General features: G+C 34.8%; 1 protein-coding gene across 1 annotated transcript in view; it reads left to right on the top strand.

The window, feature by feature from the left end:
* Positions 1–20,319, top strand: part of LRP1B (LDL receptor related protein 1B) — a 282,197-nt gene that overhangs the window by 237,533 nt on the left and 24,345 nt on the right. The window contains 2 exon segments of the mRNA XM_032594106.1: positions 1,397–1,571; positions 6,348–6,452. Of these exon segments, the coding sequence (XP_032449997.1) occupies positions 1,397–1,571; positions 6,348–6,452 (280 nt within the window).

Below are 20,319 nucleotides of genomic sequence, written 5' to 3'. Positions count from 1 at the left end.
GTTTATCACCTTTTCAAAATGCTACTTTTCTTAAATATAGCCAAAACCATGTGAATAGGCTTAAGCATTGAATCTCAATGAGGGTACTTGGCATAATGCAACAGCAAGCAGAAGAATGCTTGAAATAAATTTCCATAAATATGAAGCAAGCCTGTCAATAAATTTAATTTCTGTCTGATTTAATAAAGAGCTAAATATACAAACATGAGAGTTATAAATTATGTTTTAATTTTCTTCACCTACTATAACTGTCGTACAGCAGGTTAAAGTTTATAAATGGAGATTTTTATCACAGCTAATCTCATTTAACATCGCTTCACAATTAGATAGCTAAAAGGAAATTGCAGCTTCTAAACACAAAGTGTGAGGTAGATCTAATCAAGTTCTTTTGCCTAAGATTATTGTATTATGAATTTCAATATTTTGAATGTTATAAATTATATTCACATATAAACACACATATATACTTGCTTTTCAAAAGACTGAGGCAGAATGTCTAATTACAAAGATAGATTGGTTATCGTATCATTAAATTTTTTGTTTTATTACATACACTAGGTATAGCAATATTTGAAGAAATCTTCTTTTGTAGTTGAGAAAATTATCTATAATGTTCATTAGGAAAGATGTTTTAAAACAAAAGCCTCACACTCTGTTGAGGTTTTCCCTCTGACTGGGAAGTCAGGCTCTAAACGAGGAAGGAAACAATAGCCTAAACTTTAGTTTACTCCTTACCCATGATGGATCAGTTTCCCAGTTCACTTTTCTCTTGATGTTCCATGAGAGGCACATCTCTGTGTTTGCTCACCTGCCAGGGCATTCGAAAATACTGGGCCTGTTCTGCTGTGTGTAGAGGGTGACTTCTTCACACCACACAAAGGGCTGATGCAGAGGCTGGGTCCCCCACCCACCAGACACTGCCCTGTTCTCGAGATGAAAAGAGGTACAAGGAAAGGAAACAACAAATGATGCTTAAAGAAATCTTGAGTATTTCTGCTCATTTCAGAATAGTTACAGTGCCCATTAGAAGGAAATGAAGGAAACTTGTTAGCTTAAACTTTAACATTCAGAACCAAAAGAGTTTCTCAGTTAGCATTATATCAGTGTAACTCAACATTTTTTTTTTTAGCCAGATGAAATGATGCGTGGCTGGCAAAAAGAGAAATCAATAGCATTATTAAAGAATTCTAGTTACATGTAATTACAAAGTGATTTTGTAAGCTAATCTACTTATTATTAACCATTTTTTATATTTAGATGTTTTCATTAATTTACTTATTTTTGTATTTCTTTAAGGATTGACTGTTTTTAAATATTAAATGAAATGTAACATGTATTGTGACTGAAAAAAATCATATAGTATAATTTCTTTTTCTCTGGTGTGCGTTCTGCCTAGATGTTTGTCACCACTACTGTGTGAATTCTGAATCCTGTACCATCGGGGATGATGGAAGTGTTGAATGCGTCTGTCCAACACGCTATGAAGGTCCAAAATGTGAGGTTGACAAATGTATAAGGTGCCATGGGGGCCACTGCATTATAAATAAAGACAGTGAAGATATATTTTGCAAGTAAGTGAACATCCAGCTTAATTTATAAAAGCATTTGAACCCAAAAGGATGTAGCAGTTCAACAATAAACATGAAAATAATGTAAATTATTTTTATCCTAAAATTCTTTTAGTGATCATTTCATCTTTGTCTGTTTGTTTGTTTTTGGTTGTAGATAAAATTCAGTTCATCCCAATTGACTGAACTTATTCAACGCATATTTTGTGCAGCTGGGGAACATGAGAATTCATCATGTACTCATGTAATGATGTGGTCAGATTATTATATATATAGAATATTCCTAATAGTAAGCAAGAAATAGTGAGATGCAACATACCTTGAAAAATCTATATGCAGTATCCCTAAATTAGAAGAGCTGAGGCTTTTGTTTCATTATTATCATTTATAGTAAGTGTTTACTTTTCTGTTGTTAGAAAATGTGCCTGCGGGGGAGGAGCAAAAGACTTGTCTAATGGAAATACATTTTTTAATTTAGGTTTTTAATTTGACTTTAAACATTATAGTCCAAAATAAGTAGAAATAATAATGTTCCCTAAGAGGCAACTATAATAAAAATTTCCAAGTTAGACTTTGGTTACATTGCCTTTTGCCCTTTGGCTTTAAGATCAAGAGAATGGAAAACAGAATTTAAAAAAAAGAAGAAAAGAAAGAGAGAGAGGAAGGAAGGAAGGAAGGAAGGAAGGAAGGAAGGAAGAAGAAAAGAAAGAAGGGAAGAAGGAAAGGAAGAAAGGAAGAGAGAAAGAGGGGCGCCTGGGTGACTCAGTCAGTTAAGCATCCAACTTCAGCTCAGGTCATGATATCACGGTCGGTGGGTTCGGGCACAGGATAGGGCTCTGTACTATCATAACAGCTCAGAGCCTGGAGCCTGCTTCAGATTCTGTGTCTCCTCTCTCTCTGCCCCTCCCTGGTTTGTTCTCTCTCTCTCTCTCTCTCTCTCTCTCTCTTTCTCTCTCTCAAAGAATAAACACTAAAAAAATTAAAAAAGAAAAGAGATCATGGCAGCTAAAGGGCAATGCCATTCAGTTTCTATCGTGAAACAAGTTTATGCCACTGAGGTTAAAGATCAGTCCTTACTCTGAGCTTCTTTCAACAACCTCTTAAAAGAAGAGCCTTTAAAGCACTGGACTCTATCGCTTGCCTTGGTTAGGAGTATAATAAATGAGAATATGAGATGGAAAGCGTGCTGTAAAGTGTTCATGCTGTGGCTTCCACCGAGACAGCTCTGCGAGGGTGCCAGCCTTGAGTTATGTCGCTCTGCCAAACAAGGCCCAATAAAATTTTATTACAGACAGCATCGACAGTTTTTTTTCTTTTTTATTTACTCTCATTTTAGAATTTACTCTAATGATTTGTGTTATAATTATGAATGACATTTACTCAAACCCTCAAATTGGGTCATTTGAAAGTACATTATTTTTTTAAGTAAAGTAATTGAAAATATGACTAATTATAAATATGTGCCTTTGATAAGTATATAAAAGCAAATGCATTTTCATATAAACTACCAAAATCATGTTTGCTCAGTAAGCTCATCAGCTCTTTGTGATGAAACTTTATCATGACAGAACTTTGTTTCCATTAGCGGGTGTACATTTTTCTTAATGTCCAGCACACTGCATCAGAAATGCACTCTAGGGGAGTCTGGGTGGCTCAGTTGGTTAAGCATCTGACTTCAGCTCAGGTCATGATCTCACAGCTTGTGAGTTTGAGCCCCACGTCAGGATCTGTGCTGACAGCTCAGAGGCCTGGAGCCTGCTTCATATTCTCTCTCTCTCTCTCTCTCTCTGCCCCTTCCCTGCTCACTCTCTGTCTCTCAAAAATAAATAAAGCCATTAAAAATATTTTTTTTAAAAAAAAAAGCGCTCTAGGGTCTTGCTTACAACTCCATTCCATTCACACAGGAAATAATAGACTCTTATCTAAGACAGGATATGAGTTGCAATTTCCTTCCCACTTTATCTTGAAAAAGCTCGAGAAGAGATACACACACCATTTCCATTACAAGGGGGAGGTCCCATGTGAAGAAAGAAGGGCAGACTCTTTAGGCTCTCAGTACAGCCTACTATACAGAGGAAATTGACTTCACCAAGCTAGAAACACCAGAGCCTCATATCCTGACTTGGCTGTGGAGATCCAACATTGTAGTTCTTGACTCATAAAAGATCCTTTTGGAAAAGTATGTGTCAGATGGATAAATAAGAGTTACTGACAATGAGCAGACAGTGGAAGTTTAAAACCAGGAGTATAATATTTGGTCATATAGGCTGCATAACATCCATAACATCTAAGCATGATAATACAAACAAGATTGGGTAGTCTGAAACTTATTAGACAAGTTTGTTTTCATTTTTATGATACTTTTCTTCTTGGCATTAAATGAAGTTTACAGTGGTGCTAGAATTTCTGTCACATAGCTAAATAACTGATACCAAAACAAAGCCACAACTGAGTTAAAGTAAATCTTTTACATAAATAGGAAAATTGAAGCCTCCATGTATCCATGTGATTCCAAATAGCCAGGTGTGTTTCTAACACACAGTCTATGAGCTGTCAACTAGAATAAATACTCTGTCAAGGATAATAAGTATATTCTTTAAAAATGGAGCTAATTGTATATTTTTCTCTTATGTGGAAATCTAAGTAAATATTGATGAAGAAAGACTTGATCATAATTTTGAATAGCCTAAATAATACCTTTGCAATGTCAGTTGTTATGGGAATTTTTTCTCTGTACTGGACAACTGGTAATTAACTTTTGGAAAGTGATGTATCACAAACTCTGTGTGTGTGTGTGTGTGTGTGTGTGTGTGTGTGTGTGACACTTGCCTCTAAGAAATAAAATGATGAAAACCCATGTTAAAATATGAGCTGAACTCTGATGCATTATAATGATTTGAGTAATTTTTACTTTATATTTGAAATATATACAAATTTCTGTCTTCAATTTAGGATTCAAACAAAACCTTTAGAAAGAGAAAGAGGCAACATCTTTTTTAACTCTTGAAAGAAGGAGTTTAAAAGCAATGAGTAGGATATTTTTATCTTTAAAAGCTGATATTTGGTGTATAGTTATCTTTTTTTCTCAGAAATTCTTTAATGGATAATGAGCTATTTTTTTCACTTTGACATTGTCCTTTTGATAGAACAGAAACTATAACTTTCTGCTCTTTGATTTTCAATGAGGCTGAGATGGAGGGCAAGGAACATTCTCCCAGATCCGTTAAACCTATCAGATATCAATACTGTTAAATGTATACTTGACTCACTTTGTGTCCATATTTACATGCCTATAGATTATAAAGGCATTCTCTGTTAAGTCTTGTAAACTTTAAACTGCTTCCTCTCCATGTTTGGTTCTACATTCACATATTTCTATTTTATATCCAGTACATAGTTGACTCATTGCTTCTGTTCATCTTGAAAAGAAATGTGATTTTAAAATCTAGGCTCTTAAAAAACATCTTTAAATTAAACACCTGGGAAAGTAATAAGCTGTGTGGTGGATTTCCTGCATCCTTATCACCTACCTGCCATAAAATAAATATTCACAGAATAAATTAACCAGGACCACCAAGTAATCATTTCAGGCATCCAACAGATGGATGGATGGATACTCTTTGATGGGTGTAACACAATAGAAATCCATCGTGGAGACTGTGAAAGTGATCAGTGATATTGCAACCTGATTTATGTGTCATGCTTATGTCCAGATTTATTGTGACACCACTGATTGCTTCATAGCACCTAGTGCCAACATGGTCTTATAATCAGAATAGTGGCACGATCTGTTGTAATTCTGATTTGGGCCAAGGCTTGTATGAATCTATTACCCTACTTCTCATTCAAGAGACCCGATGATAATTTGGAATGACCGTGCACTTTTGTCTGTCCCCCCAACAATTTTCAGTGTCCAATCTAGTAGTATTTATTTAGATAAAAATATAACATAGCAAATAAGAAATTTCTGTATGTTTCCTATTTTAACTGAGCTTGGGTTTTTTTTGTTTGTTTGTTTTTGTTTTCCATGTAGCAATAACCATGGTGTTTATTCTTATATCAGACAGATAATGTGCTGTAAATTAGAATTGCTTCCATAAGAAAACCTACCTCCTTACCCTATTGCCAAATTATGTATTGTTCCTATAACATTTCTATTTTTACAATGAACTGCCCATGATCTTTGTGTGTGTGTGTGTGTGTGTGTGTGTGTGTGTGTTAGAATAAAAACATTGACTTTAATTACAGTACATAATCGAAGAGAAAAGGCGACTACCGGATAATCTTATACTTTCTTACAAAATCTGGAATCTGAAACTCTTAACAGTGTTTTTGGACCAGATTTTCCAGTTTACAACAGATAGCTGAAGCATTTGCTTCCAGAATATTTGATCATGTGGTTTGTAATTCACACTGATGTCACCAAACCCTAGTTAAATGAAAAGGGAATAAGATACAAATGCTGATGTCTCCCTGCAGTGTAAGTGATAGACATTAGAGCATATTTTTTTACACATATCTCTAACTATATTAAAATTTTATATTAAGCAAGTGGGTTGAAAATTTAAAAATTACCAAAAGAAAAAAAATTGTTATCATTTTGTTAAAAAAAAAAATCTTTGCCTCCAGGAAGTCTGTCTTTCTGAAAACTTACTTTTAGCCAGGCACACTCCATTACTTCTCTATGATGAATATTCTTATCTGCAGAGAGTTTATGTCAGCTTTCGACAATAATGATGCCACTAACAATGAGGTTTCTTTTTTCCTTTGTTGCTGCAGCTGCACTAATGGAAAGATTGCCTCTAGCTGTCAGTTATGTGATGGCTACTGTTACAATGGTGGCACATGCCAGCTGGACCCTGAGACAAATGTACCTGTGTGTCTGTGAGTATTATATAACTTTGTGGGCTTGTTATAGTATGACTTTGTATGTACATGGAATCCTTCCTCTATTGTTCTCCTCTCTTGGAGTAATACATTTTAAATGAATGTTTCACGGACATCTCTGATCAAGTATTGTCCCTCATTGGCTCATGTGCTACAGAATCTCCTCCTTCATCAATTTGCTAGTGATTTCATAAGGAAGAGCTCATTCAGTTCTTAGCATCATACCCATTGAAGACATTCATAGATCTTTGAACTTGGAAATGCCAGGTAAAATTATTCTAATTTCATTGACCTTATTTAGATATGTGAAACCCAGACATAATCATATTTATGTATACTTGGTATTTACAGCTATCCTTTTAAAAAGAAACTGTGGTATTTTTTCAAATGTATAATGGTGTTATTTGATGTTTATATCAGGTTTAGAGTGTTGTATTATGTAAACCTATTAAGCCCCTGTCTCCTTTGGAGTACATTAACTTGAATCTGGGTTTCTAAACATTTAGAAAGTATTGGGAGATTCTCTGCTCGTGAGAAAAATCTAGAATTTAATATTTTCCCTCTTAAATACCTGACAGTCCAGAATGGACAACTTGAAATAAAACCATTTCACTTATGTGGTTTCTATTTTGAGTTTTCTTTGATCACTGCTTGACTAGAAGGATAATGCCCACATATGATCCATATCCACGATCTGTCCCCACCTTGTCAGAGTAGCATGTGATGAGTGTGAATGAAAGAGAAATGGACTTACTTGACAAAGTTTGATTCATATGTTACTATCTCTGTATGAAATGAACTTGAAACATATTTAGAAAAAAAGTCAGCCGCTTTATTTAGCTGTATTTTACTGAAATTCTGCAGATGCTCTGTGGGGTTTAAAAGTCAGCGCTGTGACCAGAAAGAGAACCCTTGTGATCACTACTGTCAGAATGAGGGGATTTGCACTTTAACTGCGTTTAATGAGCCGAGATGCAAGTAGGTTTAACCTTCCACTTACCACTGCGCTTCGTGTGACATCATTTCAGGCCACAGTTCATTGGTTTAAATCATGAACATCCACATGCATTTCACAGTGTATACTTAATCTCGGGGCTCATCTGTGTCACACACACACTTAACCTTTGCTTCGCTCACCAACAAGTGTATGCACCACAGTCAGCTAGAGTGTCTAGAAATATAATGGAGGGAATGAGAAAGCTCATGGAACTGTCTAATGAAAACACATTTGCTAGAATAGTGGCTTTTAATTAGAGAAGTGCAGAAGCAGGTGTTCTTAGACTCTATTGCTATAGTCTATACTATATTTGGAATGGTGGCTTTTGTTTAGTAACTGACTTTTAATTTCAAGTACTGATGAACCAATACATTATTTTGTTTCCCAAAATTTTACTGAGAACAATTACACTTACAGAAGAAATAGGTATGTGGTAAAAATTTTGTTTCCTCATAGTTTAAATCTTTTTTTTCCTGACTTAATTTGTCAATAAAAAAATAAACTCATTTCCTCTGAGAAATCTCAGAGACCACCTTTGGGGTCAATGTTCATCACAATGGAAGTTATTTTTGCATGTTTCACTTGAGCTTTAAAGATAGATCATATCCGCGATCGCCTTTAATACTCAATGTCATAAACAGAGGCTATGATTGGTATCTAATAGCTCCATAGTGGTGTCAAAGTGTACTTAGAAATGGTCTTTAAGCACAAGTGTATTGACACTCAGTTATTTCATTATCAGAACTCTATAGTTGTGTTCACAAAGATCTATTTTGTTATTCAAGAAAATGTTATTCTTTAGATTATAGTCCAAAAATATGGGAAATGACTAAAGTAATCACATAGGGAAAAATGCTATTCTTTCTTTTTTCCTGAAGATATTTGAATATGTTAAACTAATATCCCTATGTAAACTACATCCAAAAATATCTCTTTAAATTTTAGTCTACAAAATGTGTATAGACGGATCTGTTGAGGCATTGACACACTTCTCAGCTCATACTCAGGTTTGTACCTTGTGCACGTGAAGACAAGAGGAGACTCTTTTTCAGTTCTGCCTTTACCTGGATCCATCCTAAATTTCTTCAGTCATTCAGCAAATATTAATAGACCCTGAAAGTATGCTAAATCCTAGACAAGTGAAGATGAATGAAATTTAGCCCCCATCATTAAGGAGCTCATTAAGTATTGGGGTTAAAATATCATAAACAGCGAATTAACCTTTAATAATGTAGGTGTGGCCACAGGAAAAAGAGAGGGCAATGGAATCTTAGCAGGGCAAGTGATTTGTTCACAATGAGAAATGAAAGCTTTACAGAAAAAGGCAATCTTTTGTGGTTCTTGTAGTTCATGAAATTCAGTAAGGTTGGGAATAGCATTCTGAAAAGAAAGAATAACATAAGTAAAGACATGGTTGTGAGACTTAATGGCCTATTTCGGGAGCTGTGAGTGGTTGAACATAGCTAGAAGGAAGGGTGACTGTAGTTGGGAAGGAGAGGGGATTGAGGACACAAAACTGGAAAGATGAGTTGGGATCCTATTTATGTCAAAGTTAGGGGATTACATAGGATCGCAAAAGGAATGAGTAGCCAAAGAGATTTGAGGCAGAGGCTTGAGCTGAAGGAATTGGCTTTTGAAGGTGATGCTCATTGGCATGTGGGGGAGAGCACTGGAGATCAGCTGCAGAGACCCCATAGAAGATTTGGAAATCCTTGAGGAGAAAAGTGATGAGAGTTTCAACCTGGACAGTGCAACTGGCAGGAAGAAGAGCAAGGTCAGGAAATTCATGGATATTTCAGAATTAATAAGTCCAGAGTGAGCCTTGACCAAGCATTGATCTAGGTACTCATGTTACTTCATTTCTAGGATACTGGTAATGCCTGTTCTGGGGCCGAGTCTTCATTTGTCTTGTCTCTCTTGCACTATGTCCAGGAAAAGTACAAATAACATTTCATACTGACCCTCCTTCCTCCCTATAAATGGGCCTAGAACATGCCTGCCCTGAGAATGCTCCGGTGTCCCTAGAATCGATATCGCTCATGGGCACAGCAGCTCACAATAATGTTCTGTTCCATTTTTTACTCTTACCAAGTTTCATCAGAGGCACCTGACCTATTAAGGTCTATAAGACTTATTCACCTATAAGACTATTTCATAAACTCAGCAAGGAAAAAAATACATTAATGGAAAGGTTTAGAACAAAAATATTTTACTTTTGTGTATCTTTGTCTACATTTGGTTTTATGGAAATTCTGTCTGTGCTTTGGTTTTTTACTATCTAAGATTTATTCTGATGGTAGCAGTAATGCTTACTGAATCTCTCAAAAAAACTTAAGGTATAAAAGAAGCAAAATATAGGTAATGATATTCTGCTATCATCCATTAATTAATTCTTCACCAAATGTTTATTGATAACCTGTGATGAATGAGACCCTGTGTAAATTTGGAAGGATAATTAATAACAGCTAACCAACTTAGCAAATATTTTCTGCCAAGCACTGTGTTAAGCGCTTTATATATTTTATGTGAAGCTAGAATATTATGCTATTGTTATTATTGTGATTATCATCATTATCATCATCATGTAATTACTATCCCCATTTCACAGATGGTAACACTGATGTTACATGCTAGGAACCAGTGGATACCTGAAACTCAAACCATACTTTGATTCTAAAATTCATACCTTGGTTATAACTCTTATGCTGTACTGCTTTCTTTATGTTGTAGTAACTCCAACATGGTTTTTACCTTTGAAGAGCTTAAACTTTATTTTGGTAGATGAATGGGTTTACAAAACTTAAAATCTCATTTGACAATTGTAATAATTAAATAGATGATGGAGATTAAGGAGGGTACTTGTGATGAGCACTGAGTGTTTACGTGACGAATTACTAACTTCTACTGAAGCGAATATTATACTACATGTTAACTAACTGGAATGTCAGTAAAATTTTGAAACAAAAAAGAAAAAAAAAGAAATATTACTAAAGTGTTGTGGGAAAACATTTCAATAGAGATCATTTCATGATTACTTGTAGAAGAGAGAAAAGCTTTATAGATGAAGTGATATTTTCACAGTATTATGGGGAAAAAATGTGTAATAGTTTTACAGATAGGAAATGGCTGAAAAGCTTCCTTAAAGAGGAAAAGTTCTGAAAGTAAGGTAATGTTTGTTGAGAACAGAGCACATCCTACACAGCAAATTGGGAAGAGAGAAGACTAGAGAGATATGTTGGGGCCAATTGGTGAGGTACATTTTATGCCATGACACAAGAGTGGGTTTACAAAATGAAGAATAGAGGATTAAGGATGGATTCTAGGAAATACCACTGTTTGATACTGTGTTATAGAGGAATCAACAAAAGTAAATGAGAAGAAATGGAAATTGGAGGGAACTCGTCAAAGAGTAGAATCCTCCAAGTCAAAGGAGTAGAGAGTGTCAAAGAATATCAACTCAAAAAAAGAAAGGAAGGAAGGAAGGAAGGAAGGAAGAATATATGTCAACTCCAGAAAGTTTAAGGAGGATGAGAATTATAAATGGCTTATTGGATTTTGCCATTGGATGGGCATTAAGGGAGATGTTTTGAAATCTCTATATGACAGGAGAATATTAAGCCCTCTGGATATCTTTCTAGTAGTCGATTCTTCTTATAAGGGGAGCTTTTTGGAAACAAAGATTTCAGCCTCAGATTTCAATTGGAAGCGGTCATGTACCTTTAATGAAAAGCTAGTATGTACTATTTCATCTAAAAGCCTTACAGGAAACAAAAATTGCTTTAAGAGATAAGATATAGTGCTTGCTTTAGTTTTGTTGGTAGTACATTTTTCTTTTTTTCGTAGAGTGGAAAACTATTTGAATGTGCAGAATTTACACACATTTGGAAAGTCTATATGAAGTATTCAGATCTATGAAGGTGACAGGTTTTTTTTTTCCACATAGAAATTTTATTACTGTATCCTTCAATTTAAGGAATAGATTTGTTTTTTGAATGCCTTCACTTTTGTCTCTTGATGGCCATTTTCACTTATTACTATGTGTGGAGGAAAAAGAAAACTCCACAGAAAAGCCTACACAAAAATAAAATCTAGGATTTTTTTATGCATATTTGGAGAGAGTATTGATATTTTTTAAAGTAAGTATATCGCATAATGTTAAAAACCAAATTTAAAAAATCTAATGTGTGCTATTTTGACAATACTATATAAATTTTGTTGTGAGGATTAGAAATTATCAATAATGCGGAAAACTGTTCAATTCAGTATCAAGTTAACTGTGTCCTTCTACCTCTAAGATATCTTGCTAGGGTCAGACTTTTATTTGTATTGGGTTTAACTTTCTTTAAACCATAGACTTACTTCCACAGCATTATCTTCCAGCAGTATTTACAGTACATTTCATCTTCCAATAAAATCATGTTTATAGCTACTCTACTTCTCCTACTGCTACTCCTATACTTATATAGATGCAAGCACACATACAGCCTTGCCCCATAACCACAGGACCATTCCTCTCTTAGGTGTCTTCACTCAGTTCATTGAACTGAAATGCTTCTCCTTTTTTTCTGCTTACCTCTTATTATCCCACTAGTCTCAACTCAGATATCATCTGTTTGTGCATATGGTAGTGAATAATAAATCTTAATTGATTCGGCTTAACTGAATTTCTCAAAAGGGAAGAATCAAAATTTAGTGAGGAAAAAAGTATTTTATAACATGTAATATATATTTATATATTAAATATTGTATATGTTTATATATAATTATATCATTAGTTGGAAGCAGAACCAAAAGGTGTATGTGTCAAAGAGTAGAATAAAAGTCATATACATATATTTTATATATATTTTGAAATATTTTTATGTATTCTATAGAGAGAGAAGAGAAAGAAAAAAGGGAGAGAGAACCAGGAAATTCACTGGTGTAATATAATTCAGTTGAAATCCAAAGGCCTGAGAAACAAGGTAGCTGATGATATAAGTCCCAGTCTGAGTCCAACATATCTCTCTAGTCTTCTCTCTTCCCAATTTGCCATGTAGGATGTGATCTGTTCTCAACAAACATCACCTTACTTTCAGACCTTTTCCTCTTTCAAGGAAGGTTTTTAGCTGTTTCCTATCTGAAACCAGGTGTTGATGTCTGAGGGCAGGAAAAAATGGATGTCTCAGCTCAAGCAGGGATAGCGTATTTGCCTTTCCTGTGCCATTTTGTTCTATTCAAACACTCAGCAGATTGTATGTTGCCCACCCTCATGGTTAAGGGAGATCTTACTCAATTTACCAATTAAAATGCTAATCTCTTCCTGGGACACCTTCACAGACACACCCAGAAATAATGTTTTACCAGCTGAGCATCTCTTAGCCCAGTCAAGTTGTCACATAAAATTGTAAATTTTGCTCTTTGTTACTGTTATGAGCTGGACTGTGTCCCTTCCAAATTCAGGTGTTGAAGCTCTAAGCCTCAGTACCTCACAATGAGATTGCATTTGGATAAAGGGGCTTTAAAGATGTGATTAAATTAAAACAGGGTCCTTGGGGTGGCCCTAATCCAGTATGACTTGTGTCCCTGTAGGAAGAGATTAGGACATAGAGATACACACATGCACAGAGAGATGGATTCTATATGGCTGGTGTCTTTATAAGCAGAGGATATTAGGATACAGGCACACAGAGGAGGAAATCATGTGAAGACAGGAAGAAAATGGTCTCTACAAGCTAAGGAGAGAGGCGTTAGAAGAAACCAAACATGCCAACACCTTGATCTCAGACTTCTAGCTTTCAGAGCTAGGCTCCACAGCAGACCCATCCCACTGAAGACTAGGAAGATATTGAAATGTACTAAAAAACTTCTCCTGGGTATAAATAACCAGTGTTTAAGGACTCAAGAAAAATATAAGACAATGAAGAAGTCAGGAATTACTCCCTTTAGAACTCTTCTTCCTGGGGTGCCTGGGTGGCTTAGGCAGTGAAGTTTCCAACTTCAGCTCAGGTCATGATCTCACAGTTCATAGGTTCGAGCCCCGTGTCAGGCTCTGTGCTGACAGCTGAGAGCCTAGAGCCTGCTTTGGATTCTCTCTCTCTCTCTCTCTCTCTGCCCCTCCCCCACTCATGCTCTGTCTCTGTCTCTCAAAGATAAATAAATATTAAAAATTATAAAATAATAAAAAATAACTCTTTTGTTGTCTGGATTTTGAATGCATATTCAAATCCTTACTCTGCTCACATGGGTCTTCTGTATTGATGGTACCAGAGAGATCCATTTGTTGGCTGGTACCATCACTATCAAAGTGAGACAGACAGTAAGGAAGTTCTGTTATTCTACAAGATATAGTAAGTGGAAAGAAAATGGGTTTTCGAGTCATGCTTACCTGGAATCATATAGTCCTTCCTCCAGTTACTTTTGGTGTGGCCTAGTGGCCAGTCTAAACCATAGATTTTTTTTTTCTTCTTTAGGAAGATAAATCTAGCATGTATATATAAAAACCATCATAGGAAAGAGATATTTTCTGAGCACACTTATTCTGAAAATGTGTGTTTAGAGCCACCAGACCTTTGTTTCTGCTTGGGTGTGACCATGACTACAGATCCAGACTTACTGTTAGCTATTATTTTTAAATCTTGGTGATCTAACACTGTGTACATGGTTTTATTTTAGGTAACTTGCTTAAGTATTCTTGGATATCCCAAACTCTAGTTCCTGTCTTTGGCAGGTGGCTCTTGGCTGAAATCTCAACATTGTAGTTAGAATAGCAAAGATTTGAAAATTCTATATTTGTTTTTTGTACACATTACATTTTTTATCCAATTTTTCTTCATACTATGATTTTTTCTGAGAAATCATTCAAGGTTTTCTGTACTCCAAAAGATATCTTGTCAACTTTGTCCGTTTGGACAGACTTCGGTAGAAAATGATGTAAAGAATACCTTCTCAGAGTAGAATAAAAGAACTCCTCAATGTCACTATTAAATACATTTTCATTGTGTTATTATTTTTATTAGACCATAAATTTTAATTTTAGAAATAAAAGTTAGCAATCCTTTTTCAGAATGTCCATATTTCCTAGTAACAACCACTATTGTATTTTATTTCTGTTCATTCAGTTTCTTGATGCAAATATATACTTGAAAATGATTATATACTAAAATAAGATCACATGATAGACACTCTTCTATATTTATTTATTTTGCAATACATTCAACACATCATTCCATATCAATGTATATAATTAGATGCTTTTATTCTTAGTGGTTGCCCAGCGTTCCACTGTGTTGTTCCCTACTTTATTTAATCAATCATATATCATTCAATTATTAGATGTGTGATTTAGTTTTTTTGCATTATCCTTTTGTTAACTATTTTTTCCAAGGATAAAAAAAAAAACATGCTGTCTCATTAGTTTTCTCTGATTAACACACAGAAGTGGAAATACTGGGTCCAAAAGTACAGACTTTATGAATGAAACTAGGTATGATTTTGAGCAAGTGACATTATGTCTTTGTGTCACATTGTTCTTGTTTGTAAAGTGATATGTTTGGACTAATTGTTCACTTATACTAGGTCTATAAGGTACAATATATTTAAATCTGGTCCTATTTGAATTTTTGTTTACAAACTGGTTTAAAATTGGATCAGTCACAACCACAGATACAAATTGTCCCTAAATCTCTAAAATATCTATGAAGATATTGAGAAGACAAAATTATACATTTGCAGCAAAATTAAGAATAGAAAATCTGTTAATACTATGTAGTAACTGAGGAGCTGATCATAAAATTTTTGCTTCACAATTAAATATTTGTGTTCAGTTTTTCTCTATGGTTTTACAGTTTATTTTCTGATACTTTAAAATAATATACCAGGATAGAGCTAAGTAGATGAGTAGCCTAGTAATGCCTAGGTGCAAAAGAGATAATAGTTCTTTCCACATATTTCTTATTATAACCCCTAGTCTAGTATATCCAAAGTCTATAAGAACCAGAATCTCAGGTGTCTGTCCCTTGATTGGCTCATATTTTTCCCTTTTAGACAACAAAAATACTGCTAATCTTCATATCCATTTATCAACAAATATTTACTGAGTACCTCCTATATACCAACAATATCCTAGGCACCAAAGGATTTTTCAGTGAACAAAACACACAAAAAAATGGTTACCTATTATTGGTTGAATTTGGGTAATGTTTACTTTTTAAAGATAGTTTTCTATGTAATTTATATTCTTTTTCAAAAACAAAAGAAAAAATCCAGTTTTTAAGTTATTTGTATCATCTGAAAAGGGAGAACAGAAAAGATCTAACTGATAGTGCATTGCTTCTGAAATCATATCAATTCAGGCACTGTTTTGAAAATGGCAATATGGCAAAACTCCAAGACATTTCTTATAATATATGTTGTTGCTTCTTGCCCATAGCAAGAACGGTTCTCCATTTGGTCAAAAACAAGATAGCAATGTTAGTTTTTATGTTTTACTTCTTCATTTCAAACAAAAGCTACAAATAACATACTGTGAGTATTTTCCCCTAATCCATTACTTTTTCCTTTTTCTTTTTTTTCTTTTTGGTTTAGTTAGATTTATATGGGCATCTGTTTTTCATCTTTCTTAGGAAAAATGGTTTTCCATGAAATTATCTCCTTTCCTTGATCACTCATGTGAGTGTGTGTGTGTGTGTGTGTGTGTGTTTACATTTTTCATGCTCCTCTATGATATTCCATATCTTATGGCTAGAATTGACCTCTCATCTGTGTGTGGCCTTTGGACATGGAACATATTTCTATGAAATTGGCCTGGGAATGCTGCCTGTTGTACACTCCATGGCCTCTTTAAATTTATGTGTCTGTTTCTCTCTGGCAGATTGTAAATTCCTTCAAGTAAGAAGTTGTATCTGATTTATCTGTTTTGCCCCAATAGCTAACACATGTTCTGCATGTAGTATGTTCTTAACTAATGCTGCTAAAAAATAATCTCTTGGTGCCTATATTGTATTGTGAGCTCTGACAGCCTGTGATATGATCATCTTTCTATCATCATTGTAATACCACATCTTACTTTGTTATTAAATTTTCAAAAACTGCAAGAGTTAGAAAAAGATAGAAGAGTGATTTTATCATGATTTTTTATTCTCTTTTTCGTCTTTATGATACCATCTAAAGCTGCCCCAGGGTGTTTCCTGAGTGCTCTGGAACCCAGGTTAAATAGCTTTCTATAGAGAACTGAACAGGCTTAATTCACCATCTTAACTTATTAGAAGAACACAATTTTATTCATTTTTGTTCTCTCTTCTCTTTGCCCTTTGTTTGCTCACTGATTTTGCTCTGGGAATCTCTATCAAAAATGGAGAGAGAAGAGGAAAGTAAGATATAGCCCCTGCCCTCGAGGGCCCCTGAGTCTATTTGAGGACAGAAATGATGCAAGAAGGAATATGGCAGGGGCTCTGGAGATTTGAGTGGTGTAAATAAATGATGCTTATAAAGGAGTATTGGACAGTAATAGTAGACAGTGAAATAATTGTGAGGACCATGGAATGCTTAGCTGGAAATTTGAAAGTCATCAGTAGGGGAACACTGATAACATTTGAAATAGGAAGTATCACAGTCATAGGAATGTTTTAGAAAGGTCTTGGTGACATGGTGCTCCTCAGGAACAAGCATCCATGAGTTTGAAAAAAACAGATTTTTAAAATGAATCCCAACTTGCAATGTAAAGGAAAAGGGTACTTTTCCATTAAAAAATGGTCTTTTTTAATTTTATTTTTTATTTGAGAGAGAGAGAAAGCAGGGGAGATGGGGAGAGGGGGAGAGGGAAAGGGAGAGGGAGAGGGAGAGAGAGAGAGAGAGAGAGAGAGAGAGAGAGAATATGAACCAGGCTTCACTCTCAGCGTGGAGCCCAATGCAGGGCTTGATCCCATGACCCTGGGATCATGACCTAAGCCACAATTAAGTGTCAGAAACCCAACCCACTGAGCCACCAAGCCACCCCTAAAAAATGGCTTTTAAAAGTTGTTTGTGGTAAATAAGGCATACAAGGGCCAAGTATAGAGGACATTGTACCTCGGGATTGCAGTTTGTTTTGCTTATTTATAGTTTTTTCTACTCTGGCTCCTTTGTCATCTTACTATGGAAATGCTAATAGCATGTACTTCCTAAGACTTCCTAAGAAATATAATATATATAAAGAACACAGAGTATTGTTCTTCAATGTAGTAAACATTAAAAAAAAAACTTAAAAAGTAAAATCTTAAAGCTGCTGCAATACACCAGACATAAATGATCACAATCAGAAATAATTTGGGCTTCTAGGATTCTGCAGATGAAAAATAAAGTGCAGGATGTTTTTGAAGTGCTTATTATTGAAAATAAGGCAATATATGGCATAATTAAAAGATAAGTAGTTGATGATGGTAACTGGGAGGGGAACTACACTAAGTACAGCCCAGCTCAAGTCCTATTGAGAAAGAAAGGGCAGTGGGTCCGCCCTCCATTACCTTAGAAAACACACAGAGGAATTAGCTTTATAAACATTTTTGAAGCAGATTTTTAAAATGCAGAAGAATGCAAAATTAATATCTAAATACCAAAGGGACATTCATTAAGAGACCAATCTGAATTAGTCATTTCGTCATTTTCTTTGGTTTTGTGATTGTTCCAATCTAATTATTTTATTAAAAGTTCAGCATTATTTTCTAAGTCCTTAGGGTGAGAAACACATAAGGAAATGTACAGGTACTACAGAAGGCTTTGTCAAGACTTTTGGGAAAAGGATAATGAGTTCTGTTTCTGTCACAAATTTTAAAGAGGTAGGAATTATTCTCTACCTCACAGCTAATTAAGGCTTTGGTTTCTGAAAACACTGGCCTTGCAGAAAGGAGACTACACACAAGGTTTACTCTTCTCCGGTCTCCCTGTCAGGCTGAGCAGCACTCTACCATGTGGACCAGCGACCTTGTGGCCCCCAGAGAGAATACTTGAGAAGAGCCCAAGGTACTTGTCATGACTGATTTCAAACAGATCACAACTTTAGCTGAATTGAGGAATTCAACTTTAGCGGCCTGTGTTGTCCACATTTCAAGAGTTTTAGGTCATCACACGTTCCTTATGTGCTTTCTGCCCCTTGGCATACTTTCAAATCACAAAATATGAGATGTGCATGTGGTTGGAGTAGTAAAGGCCAAGAAAAGCTGTCACATCAGTATCTATCCTTTATGATCCCTGGTAACAAGTTGTAGGTTGTCCCAGCTTTCACCATGCTTGACATGCCATTGGGAAAACATGCAAAACAGATACATTACATCTTTCTGTACAAGTTTTAATTCCAGTTTTTGCTTTGAGAGTACAGGTGTCACTGCTTAGCAAAAAACACTTATTACCGAGTTATATATATTGTGCAGCCATTGTTTTAAAGCTTTGATGTTGTCACGTGATTTTCCCTTGATTTGGAGATACTTTCTTGGCCTTTCATATAATCAGCAAATCAGAATAACCAAAGAAACCAAACCCAATATAACTACATAATATTTTCATTTGTTAATGTTACCTCTGTTAACAGTTTAATTTTTTCTATTTAGACTGCTTTCTCCAGGTTTTACTGCTATAGAAAACAGTCACCATTTCAGATGCTTTTAACAACTAAGGCTTATTTCTTGCTCATATCCCATGCTGGAACAAGTCAAGAAAATGAGATCAATCAATCTTCAACCCAGTACTTGACCCCAAACTAATTATATACACATACAAGAAAGGGATCAGACACATATGGTTTAACTAGCATCATTGATTCAAGAGTAAAAACATAACGATTCCTCATACTACCATTATTCAAGAAAATATGTTCTTTCTCCTTTTTTTATAGTAAAATAGTAGCAGAAAGAAGTCATTTTGTTAAAAGAGTATAACACCTTAAGCCTAACACTTCTCCCTAATACTTTAAGCCTAATCAGAAACTACAATTACATAGATATTGGCATGATATATACAATCATTAAATTATATATATACATATATATACATATACACCATTATGAGATATATATATATATATAATCAGTATGTCATTTAATCTCCCAAGAAAGCTTTTTTTTTTCAGCTTTTGTAATAATCAACTTACCTTGAAAGTAAAATAAAAGGACGGATGAAGGGAAAATGTTTTGAGGCAGTAAAAGAAAAACATACAACATAGAAAAGTATCATATAAAGTAAAAGAGGAAGTGGATTTAAGAGGAAAACCAAGGTGACATCATAAGAGGCTATACTGTTGGGCAATGTGAGACAAAGCAGAAAGTATTGCTGTCTCCCACTATTATGAACTGAAAACTGAAATGGGTGAATTGCTTGATGATACATCCTTTGTGAGGAGGGGAGAATAGATTACAATAGAGTTCTGTTTGATTCCAAAATTCACACCTGCTGTTTGTGTCATACCATACCAGCACTTTAATTTCAAACAATAGTGTAAATTAATTGATTGAATTAAATTACATTTAATTGCATATATTGTATATATGTGTATATATATACATACATGTGTGTGTGCCTGTGTATTATATTATGCATATATATGGATATATATGTCATTTATATAAGTATATATGTATACATATGTATACATGTATATATATAATGTGTATCTATTCATATATATATTTTCCATGGCAAAGTATTCATCGGGCAAGCCCTTCTAGAATTTGTGTCATGGAAAGAAAAGCATTTCTTTGTTGGCTGCATCCTGGGACAAGAACTGAAGTATCACACAATTTGTATCATTGAAGAATTAAAAATTTTACATGCCCAAGTGGCTAGAATGTGATCATCTGATTTTACAAAGGGAAGAATTAATAAATGAAAAGGGGAAGGGAAGGAGAAAGGAAACAAAAA

The sequence above is a fragment of the Lynx canadensis genome, chromosome C1 (assembly GCF_007474595.2).
Source record: "Lynx canadensis isolate LIC74 chromosome C1, mLynCan4.pri.v2, whole genome shotgun sequence".
NCBI classification, from domain to species: Eukaryota; Metazoa; Chordata; class Mammalia; order Carnivora; family Felidae; genus Lynx; species Lynx canadensis.
Note: the sequence above shows the minus strand (reverse complement) of the source record. Positions and strands in the feature narration are given on the sequence as shown.